This window comes from Protomyctophum parallelum, assembly GCF_964188405.1.
Source record: "Protomyctophum parallelum genome assembly, chromosome: 3".
Taxonomy (NCBI): domain Eukaryota; kingdom Metazoa; phylum Chordata; class Actinopteri; order Myctophiformes; family Myctophidae; genus Protomyctophum; species Protomyctophum parallelum.
The window spans coordinates 41,267,323-41,278,639 of NC_139698.1; the positions used below are offsets into that span (position 1 = coordinate 41,267,323).

At 41.8% G+C, this 11,317-nt stretch overlaps 1 protein-coding gene across 1 annotated transcript; it reads right to left on the reverse strand.

The window, feature by feature from the left end:
- Positions 1-407: 407 nt before the first annotated feature.
- gbp (glycogen synthase kinase binding protein) lies at positions 408-1,794 on the reverse strand. Its single transcript, XM_083761114.1, has one exon. It carries the CDS (start codon positions 1,689-1,691, stop codon positions 1,215-1,217), a length of 477 nt encoding a protein of 158 aa, XP_083617240.1. The 5' UTR covers positions 1,692-1,794; the 3' UTR covers positions 408-1,214.
- Between the last annotated feature and the right edge of the window lie 9,523 nt (positions 1,795-11,317).

Below are 11,317 nucleotides of genomic sequence, written 5' to 3' on the forward strand. Positions count from 1 at the left end.
TCATAACTGTAAAAATGACTCCTTGGCTAGAGGAAACAATGTATAAACAGTAGAAGGGGCAAGATAAACTATTCAGACCGACATTAATGTAGCTTATGGTGAGACAACCTTGGCAAAACATGTTTTCCACTAGCGGTGTAACGCATTGCTTGCTGTGAGCCAGCAGGAGTATTTATAGAATGATAATGAGCATGTGTCCTTAAAGACCGCGTTGTCAAGTATCCAGAGGGGGTACCATTTCCTGAATTCAAATAGAAGGCAAGGGTTGCAAAAGCATGATTTGCAGCATAAATGGTTAAAGGAAAATATTTGCATGGATACACAGTCACATTCTACCCAGAATATGTGTGTGTTTATATATTTGATAAAAACCACCAATAGGCTATATAAAAACAACTATAGCAGGTTTGGAAAAAAAATGGGTTTATTAAGACACCAAAAGGGCCTGAAAACTCAGGAACATTATAAAATACTCCGTTACGAAGCAGTCATGGTTATTTTCTTTACAGTGAGAAACAAAGAAAACGATCAGAACTCCCCATCGGAATTCAGAAGGTAATAAAGGTAGCCTATAGCACCACAAAGTAGTGTTGTGATGGCGGACCTATTTTCCAAGAATTACAAATGGTATGTATACACATTGCCAACCCCGGTGAAAAATAATTCGATTCCCCAAATGCCCTCCCCCCACAGGTCCGATGTTGTGTCTTCCGTTTTCTGAAAGAGAATCCAAGCTGCGGCGTCGACAGTGTCATAGTTCATTGGCCGTTTAAATAACAACCTCGACATCAAACAAAAACTGGGCAGCGTCACATGTTTCTCCAAGCAATTTCTCTTTCCATTCTTTTCACAGTTGACAATGTAAACAAAGCGAATGCTTTGACGGGTAGGAAATGGCTGGCTTCTATTTGAATTGACAACAGCCATCGACAGAATGGGTAACCCCCACCACACACAGACGAGGACGACGACAACAACAAACGACCCACCAAGGAGATGTTCAAACATAAACAATATGGCCAATGAGCCGGGTGGCTACTCGCCAGCTAAATCCAATGCTAACCGTAGCTGGCTGCTGTCGGCAAGTCTGATCCATTTAATAAAACATAGCTACCAAACAAATGACATTTAATTGTTAAGCTAGACATCGTTTAAAAAATAATGAGGGGAAAAAAGTCCCACTTTTGTCCAAAACCATCTTGGTCGCATGGACATCAGCACGGTACATTGTCTGCGGCATTTGAAAAATCCCCACAGTCTGCGGCAGAAAACTGCAGCCTCCTGACAGCTTCTTTTATAAGATTTCCGGACAAAATTAAATCCTGAAGTAATTGGTGTGGATCGTCCTCCTCGACGTTGATCCTTTTCCTGTTCCAAGGTTTGATATGGTCCCACTCCTGGTCGCCGGAGCCCGGCATGTTGTACGGACTGGCTCTGCTGCTCCGCCCGCGGGTTCGAAGCCGCATACAACAGCCGTTCCGTTTCTGCAGCGCCGCTCCATTGTTGATGTTGGTCTGTTTGGCGTTGCTGCTACTGGTGAGCCCGTGGAGACACGACATCGTCTTCTGTGTAGCACTATTGTTGTGAAGCTGCAGTGCCTCGCCGATTTTCGTGACCAAAGCGTCCACTTCTTTAGAATCGACGGTAACAGATTGCTCCAGAAATATGTAGTTCTCCTTTCGACAAGGCATTTTCAAAGATTTCTCGATGATTCCGGTTGTCTGTCTGGTGTTGACGTTTTTTTGTCGATATGAATGAGAGCGTCGTGCCGGCGTGCCGCTCCTTCCTCTCACCACGCTGTGAGTCGGCAGTAGGCAAGGCTCCTACCGTTGATTTGTAAACAATGGATGACGCGTAACGGTCTGTACCATATGAGCCAGGGGAGGGATTGAGTGTCATTGAAAATGACGCGTAAGACTGTACGCGGACTGTACAATCGATCAATAAGCATAGTCTATTTTAAGATAAGCAAACATTTTGCAACGATTTCTATATATCTAGTATCTTGCGAGTGGTATTTTGTTCATATGCAGATTCAGAGTGTACCCTAACCAGATGCCACCTTGGAATATTCCACCCAACTGGACATTACATAACTGATAACTGTCTGCTGCTGTCTGTCTAGATAAAATACACATTTTCGTATTTTATAGCAGTATTGTATTGAACTGCTTTTCCACCCACATTAAGCACATTTCACAAATACCCAAACACACTCAATAGAGTATACAAACAAAGTAGTAATGCATTCATCCATATAGTAAACCGGGTAGCATTGCATTTCTCATCCGTGTTCAAACTAGTATACCGGTATATATGTCTTTGATCTCAGAGCCCATAATGGTTTTTGCAGTTGTATTGTAAACGCACAATACAATGCAAGAGGTGCAGCAAGTGGCAACAGTAACATAAGAAATAGACAAATAACAGCAGTGGACACTGTTCCAAACCCCCATTGATTTGTCAATGTTATGATGCTCCCATCAAAATAGTAGCTTTGTATGCTGCCCCCACACAGTCACACACACATCACACATTCACACATATGTGTGTGGGGGCAGCAATCAATCAATGTATATGGTCGGTGCGACGGTGTATGCATACGCATATATACACCGACCACATACATTGATTGATTCATGATTAGCCTACAACATAATATAACTAGTACAAATGTATAACAACGATAACAAAAAACTAAACATGTCTGAGCCCACTCGGGCATTAGAATTGCAGCATCTATTCTGTGACAATAGGGGGAGGGGGACATGCCTGTGTGGTAGAACATGGTGTACATTTCTGATTTCTTACTAAACCTGAATGCTCAACTAAGAGCGCCCTCGTGTCCAAATAAGGAGCTACTATCATATAGCCACGTGGTGTTGAGCCAATCAGAAGAGCGCCTGAGCTGAAAACGTGTTCAAACTGCGGGAACAGTCTGTATCATCACAGTGAGTGAAATAAGGACACCAGCTTTAAGCCTGTGCATTTTTCTATCCGTTTGTGTGTGTGTGTCCTGTTTGAATTCAGAGTATCAGCGGGTGAAAATCTATCACAATCGCGAGGAAGTGAGCAACCTGGATACTAGGTCAGACTTCCTTATGCTTTCCTGCATAATTATGACTGAATGTGGTAAATAACTAGCACTGTTCAACGATTGCACTGTTTATCTGCCGCTACAGCTGCTTGGTCAGATTTCCCTGTCCACGACTGTTGCCTCTCAATATTACTAGAATCCAATCTCCCTGGAAGAGAGTATGAGATGTGGATGGGGTTTAGGAGACATTAGGGAAACTGTGTTGCAGTCTATTCAGCTGTGGAGTCAACTTTGGTAAGATTTGGCAGGCTGCCATCAGCAGGGGTTCAGCGAGTTTGTTGCCTCCATTCAAAGACTGGGGGGCCATAGGCCATTTATATACAGCCCCTTTCTGTCTCTTGTACACAGGCACACCCAGCTCTCCGGCAGGAATGTGAGGAGGCTGCATTTAGTAAAAACAACATCATTGGATGATGTGCATTCACTGCATTGGCTGATCACAAAGACCAGATTCTCCATTAATCCAATAATAAGTAACTCAATAGACACTTTTCCACAACCTATGGTATCTGTCAGAATGGCAGTAGGCCAGTATATGTGGCCATAACTCATGCCAGGAATATACATTATATTGCATTAACCACACATTGATCTAATGAATCTATAATCCCAATAAGATATTCTATCATTTCCACTAAGCTATTGGTATTATATATGGTCTTTCCCATATTCTCTCCCACACATGCTCATACTATACTGCACGTGAGAACACATTGTTGTGTACACAAGCTGGCCTGGTAGCCAATCATATCGTTTTCACGGTTCGACCAATCCCCAGCCTCATTGGCCATGTGAGATAGATAAAGATGACTGTCATGTTTCTTTCTGGGGCATGCAGGTGACGTGACTGTTTAGTTTTGACGCATGGCTATCAAATGCAGGCTCCCGCCTAGGGCAGTGGTTCTCAGAGTGGGGTCTGGGGACCCCCAGGGGTCCTTGAGAGAGTTCCAAGGGGCCCCCAGCTAAATTATAGTTAGGAAACAAATGGATCCTTATGGGACTGTAATTTAGAGAGTGTACAAATGGAACCAAATTTGTACACTCTCTGAGTTAAATTAACATTGATTTTACAATATAAATTGGGGTCCCAGAGATAGAAATGCCATCAGGTCTGTATAGCCTAACACAGGTCAAAGTGGGGTTCCTTGAAATTAAAATGGTTCAGAGCCAGAGCCATAAAAATCTTCTCTTATGGGGGTCCTTCGCATACCTTTTCAAATGGGGGTCCATGGGCTTAATAAGTATCAATTTGGGGGGCCTAAGGAGAGTGTGTAACACTGTGCGAGTGTGAGTGCATATTTGAGTGTTCCACAGTCAGTAAGGCCAGTGAATGTCAATGACATTGCTGATTGTATTTGTATGCTTTTGATCACACATAATGTCTGACCTTCACTGTTACGTCAAATACTACTACTCATCCGTGGTTAATGTGCTCAGTAGCTTTGAATAACTAACTCTTAAACTAAGTAAAAGTTCAAGGAGATTTGTAACAAGGATACAGTAAGTTTTGACAAGTCTCAGCAGATAATGTTTTCCAGCAGATTTGTCAGTTGTTGTTGGGTTTTTTTTATCACTGTTGTGTTCAAATATGCTAAATGCTAATTAGCAACACAACATCATGGAAGACACCAGCCATCCCGCAAATACCCTGTTCAAACTACTCCCTTCCAAAAAACGCTACCAGAGCATCAAATCTCGTACCACCCGTCTCAGTAACAGTTTCTACCCCCAGGCAGTCAGGCTGCTGAACAACTGACCTTGAACTGTATTGCACTGTTTTGTCACTTCACTTTTTTCTGTGTTTTTTTTTTTGTCTTTTTCTTGCACTATAGGCCTAGATGTTGTTTATGTCCTGTGTATGTAAGACTGAGAGTGCTCTGAGCAAAATATTTTTCATTGTATTTGTATTTGTATTTATACTCTGTATCTATACACATGACAAATAAACCATAGTAGTCATTGATAGAGAGTGTTTGCTCAGTAACAGAGTTCTCCTTAATTGTCTCTCCAGCTTCTTGGTAAACAGAAAATACACTTTCAGGTTGGGATACAAAACTCATTCAATCAGGAGAGAGAACTCATAGAGGATATAAGCAATTTTTGGGGAAAAAGGATAAAACAAATAATCGAGCAGAGAAATTTAGACCTGGAACACTATACATTTTACTGTAAGCTGATAAAAGGGTTCTCTCTGCTGATTCGATAAATTGGTGAACCATCCGAATGTTTCTGTTTACTTTGAGTGCTGGAAAGAAATATCTTATTTGAATATAGAGCTTTAACTTTTTAACAAATTACGTTTTGTTTTAGCCAACAAATATCACTTAAAGCACCTTTAACCTCTGGATAGAGGTTTGGCTGAGGTGCTATGACTATCAATTCAGTATAATAGCTGGAGCAGCTCCACTGCTGCAACAGGGGCTTCAGTGCCTTGCTTGCCCGTACACAGTACACCATTACTTATACACCATTATCAGGAAATGGCTAAATTCACAGTCAAGATCTGCTCCCCTGGGCTTTGAACCAGCGACCTTTTGATTGCATTGGCATGTCTCCTATTTGCATTCCCAAATTTCCCATTGCAAAATGAACTCTATAGTAAACAAGGCAACCTAGATGTGAACATAGTTCAACCACACACCCTCTCTGGTACACACTTTTTATATTATATATATTTTTGCATATTACTGTATCTCTTGTGTCACTGGTCACGAGATCCAAACATATGTCAGATTTTTCAGATTCCATTCCGATTGGCTATGATTAGCTTTCAAAGTTTGCGGGAGTGGCCTGTTTTGCACAAAATGCCACAAATCATGAACACAGCTGTTTGCCGTGAAACACGCACATTCTTAGCATAGGCCAAGAAAGAACCTCCACTCAAATTCAAGAATCCTATAACTCTTGAACCATATAATACAATCAAAATGTTATTTTTCCATGGATTCCTTGGATCATGACGCAACTGCCCATATTGTACCAGACTAGATTTTCCACCATTTTCCACAAATCTGTACACATCATCTCTGGGGTGCAGTCTCTGGGGTCTCACATGATCAGTCCAATTTTCAGATTCCATTCCAATTGAATTGACTGTCTTCCTAATTTCGTGGGTGCTGGCTGGGCAACCGGCCTTGCAGAGAACAGTGTTTGGGGTGACTTTTTAAAGTTAGATTTTTGTTGTGATTCACATGCCTGGGCATGGTACAGGTTGAGTACAGGCACATGCAAAGTACAATTCAGTTGGGTAAAATATAAAACATACATATCTCTAATTATATCTACAAATGTAAACAGTTTCTGTCTGTTGAGCTGCAGTAATTCAAATGCGTTTTTCACTCTTTTCTTTCTGTAGCACATAAATAGAATGTAGATGATTAACTGTGGGCCTACAGTAATTGGACTTCTATGAAGGCTACAGTTTGTGATAGCATTGCATTTGCTTCCTTTGTTTTGCTAGTCATTCAAAGATAAGCATCACTTTTACTGAAGTCATTAGGGATATTTCCAAGATACAGTGACACAATTTTATTGATCCTATAGAAGAGCCATGTTTGCAATTACAATTTAGATAGCTGTGTGAGTAGTAAATGGCATGAACCCGTGTCAATAAACAACAGGGTAAATGGTCCAGTAGTAGAATGTAAAACAAAAACAAAAAAAGAGGCTAGAGGCAAAAAGTGTCTGGTTGCCTAGAGACGAGGCAGCCAATCAGAATGATAGGTTGTCGCTACGGCAGCCAATGAGAAAGATAGGTCGCTACTACAGCAAGTGGGCGAGAAAGCCAAGCCGAGAGAAAATAGACTATGCTTACATAGCAGCTGGTAAAAAATGGTAGTTCAAAGTAACTAGGATAGGTAAACATCAAACCTAGGTGTGTGCCCTTCTCCTGTTAGTTTACTAAACATTAAACCTAGCACACACACACACACACACACACACACACAAAAACAATGTCCATAATTGTCCAAAACATCAAACCTAGGTGTGTGCCCTTCTCCTGTTAGTTTACTAAACATTAAACCTAGCACACACACACACACACACACACACACACAAAAACAATGTCCATAATTTATTCAGTCCTCGGAAACTGTTGAACCAACTTTTATTTTTACTTTGGCCCCTTTTCCACCAGTTGGTTCCCAATGGGAACCGGTTCAGTTCTTTTTGGTTCGTAGTCCATGAGCCAGAGCTCCAAAATAGAGGGTATGCGCATGCTTAAAGTGAATGGCACATCGAGTGGCAAAGCAACATGCAAGTGAGTTTAACATTGTTTAATGCAATCAGATAGGACTTTTCTGTTTGGATATATGGGCTATCAAGGCCAGAAAGTAGTTTTTTGCCACTCGGTAGGCATTCCTGCATAACTTCCGGGTTTGATGATGATGTCACGTGCATACTCTCTATAGGAATGTTAATTATGAATTGAGTGGGCAAAACCATACCTATATTAAATTGTTATCACCATGAAACTTCCCCAATTGAGTACTTACACGAAGAAAATGATTTATTGTATTACACATTTTAACATTTTTAAATATGCAAATGAGGCATTATGTAGGAATTAAATATTGCAAAACTATACAGTATGTACAATTCAACTTAAAACTGATTGGGAAAACCAAAAGAAAGAAAGAAAGAGAAAATAAAAGACACTTGAATAATTACTTATTTTACTTACTTAATAGTTACTTTCTGTGTGTTCATTGAATAATTTGCATTATATTTGAGTCATGACATAGGGTTTAGTTACTTCACTTTTACAGCTCAAGATATAATGTATGGATTCTCACCAACTTTCCTTTCTAGAATCAGTATGAATGTCGTTTTTATTGCCATTTTTATTGCCATGTTTTGCTCATACCTGAGACACAACAACACTCAACACACAGTGTAAACATATTTTATCATGTTGCAATAATTGAATGGTAAACTGAAGTACAAAACATGTGAAGCTTGTGGAATCCAGGGACGAGGCATTCAGCATACATTTCCAGGCAGGGAGATTTTGAATCATGTTTGTCACAGATAAGGAAGGAAAATGGCAACAACATAGACAAACACACAGAACATATACACACACATACAGTACATGCAGTCACACTGTATGTACACACACACTGAGCATGACCACACAAACATTCAAGGCAACAGTGAAGTATACACATACTGCTACATATGCTCACCCGAAAACTTGCATAGATACAAATACCGGTATGCACGTGTACACTCAGACATGGCTGTTTGTCACAGATACTGAAACTGATTTTACTCCAAGCCCGCCTGCTGTGTCTTCATCATTATCAAATCACAGTAGGCCTCTGTCAAGTAACCTGGGAGATAATCCACCCCCCCCACACACACACACACACACACACACACACACACACAAAGAAAACTAATTCCCTTTGATGAAAAGCGCCTTGGGGTTCGTTCTCATAACGTCCAGCCAAGGCTTCCTGTGGATCAGCTGTTTACTGCTGTTGTTGTTCAGTAACTCACTTGGGGGTTATAACAAACCACTGACTTGTACGCTTGTAACACTGGAGTGAGTGTAAAGGCTTTGATTGAATCTCTATGGCTTATGTGTTGAGCTAAATATTGGAAGACTTCATTCCAAAATGGAATATAGTATACACCTTTTGGAAAGAATTACTTTCCAGCTGGTGTGGAAGAATTGCCCAAGGTTATTCTTCAAGTCAAGTCAAGTTCACTTGATTCCTGAAGTACTTACAACAGACAGAATATCAGAACGCATGTATTGCTCACACATGAGGATTGTCACAAAGTACTGTACATGATAGAACATAAATAAATGCAGACAAGATGGAGATACAAACTGAACGAACTTTCCAAAGGTTTTGTTTGCTGTTGTCAAAGTTTTGTTTTATCAACAGACCTGCCTGTATTCAGAAGATAATTGCTGCCTGTTTTTCACAAATTTAATTTCTTTCTAATACGAATTTGATTCTAAGTTCACATGCATGTTGTCCAGTTAACACTGTAGCTGCAGACCCTGCAGCATGCAGCCCTCACCAAGGCTTGTTTGTTCACGTTTGGGTTTTGGGTAAGGGGCCACACATGTTGCAGTCAGTTACCATTTCTAGGAATCCCCCCCCCCCCCCCCCCTCCCACACACACACACACACACACACACACACACACACACACACACACTGGCACTCCGCTCCTCACCCCCTCCTCCCCCTACCACCCTTTTCTTTCCTGCCTCACGTAGTAGTGAGTGTTGTTGACTAGGCAACACGTGAAGGGCCTGAGCAGGAACCTGGGATATAGAGGCATAGGCACAGCGAGATAACAGCTGTGTGTGTGTGTGTGTGTGTGTGTGTGTGTGTGTGTGTGTGTGTGTGTGTGTGTGTGTGTGTGTGTGTGTGTGTGTGTGTGTGTGTGTGTGTGTGTGTGTGTGTGTGTGTGTGTGTGTGTGTGTGAGCGAGTGTGCGAGTGTGCGTGCGTGCGTGTGTGCATGCATGCATGCGTATGTGCGTGCTTGTGTCTGTGTGTGTGACAGATTGGCAGAGAGAAGTACAGGCCGTGAATGCACCGTTTGCCCTCTGATATTTGACTGGCTGCCAGAGTGTGAGCGAAATAGTCTGTTACTCTGTCAACCAGTCCTCCCTCGCGCTGCGCTACTGAGGTTTCTCTCTCTCTCCACTTACTATGTCTTTCTCTTTCTTTTTCTCTCACTTTAGCACTGTTGCTAATTCCAGTCCAAAGGCCACTGGGGACAGACAGTTAGCAGAGAAAACAGCACAACAGCCAGGCTTGGCGAGGGTGTTGTGTCTGTATCCACACCTAGCAGCCCAGTCCACAGGGAGATGGTATTGGCTCCCATACAGCTGCAGGGGACAAACAAGAAACTAGGACTGGAAAATGTATGGTAAATTTGTTGTTAATGTCACATACCGGTATATCTTATCCTCATTTTAAGCACAACAATAATCTGTCTGTCTGTCTGTCTGTCTGTCTGTCTGTCTGTCTGTCTGTCTGTCTGTCTGTCTGTCTGTCTGTCTGTCTGTCTGTCTGTCTGTCTGTCTGTCTGTCTGTCTGTCACTAGAGACACCACAGAGTGATGTTCACTATAGAGACACCACAGAGTGATTTTCACTATAGAGTCACCGCAGAGTGATGTTCACTATAGAGACACCACAGAGTGATGTTCACTATAGAGACACCACAGAGTGATGTTCACTATAGAGACACCACAGAGTGATGTTCACTATAGAGACAACACAGAGTGATGTTCACTATAGAGACACCACAGAGTGATGTTCACTATAGAGACAACACAGAGTGATGTTCACTATAGAGACAACACAGAGTGATGTTAACTATAGAGACAACACAGAGTGATGTTCACTATAGAGACACCACAGAGTGATGTTCACTATAGAGACACCACAGAGTGATGTTCACTATAGAGACACCACAGAGTGATGTTCACTATAGAGACACCACAGAGTGATGTTCACTATAGAGACACCACAGAGTGATGTTCACTATAGAGACACCACAGAGTGATGTTCACTATAGAGACAACACAGAGTGATGTTCACTATAAAAACAACACAGAGTGATGTTCACTATAGAGACAACACAGAGTGATGTTCACTATAGAAACAACACAGAGTGATGTTCACTATAGAGACAACACAGAGTGATGTTCACTATAGAGACACCACAGAGTGATGTTCACTATAGAGACACCACAGAGTGATGTTCACTATAGAGACAACACAGAGTGATGTTCACTATAGAGACAACACAGAGTGATGTTCACTATAGAGACACCACAGAGTGATGTTCACTATAGAGACACCACAGAGTGATGTTCACTATAGAGACAACACAGAGTGATGTTCACTATAGAGACAACACAGAGTGATGTTCATGGCTCCATGACATCTGACACGTTGGGCTACATGACATCTGACACGTTGGGCTACATGACATCTGACACGTTGGGCTCTATGACATCTGACACGTTGGGCTACATCACATCTGACACGTTGGGCTCTATGACATCTGACACGTTGGGCTACATGACATCTGACACGTTGGGCTCTATGACATCTGACACGTTGGGCTACATGACATCTGACACGTTGGGCTACATGACATCTGACACGTTGGGCTCTATGACATCTGACACGTTGGGCTACATGACATCTGACACGTTGGGCTCTATGACATCTGACA

What these genes read in the sequence shown, in the direction of transcription:
- gbp (XM_083761114.1), bottom strand. Translation starts at nt 1,691, where the DNA reads ATGCCTTGTCGAAAGGAGAACTACATATTTCTGGAGCAATCTGTTACC.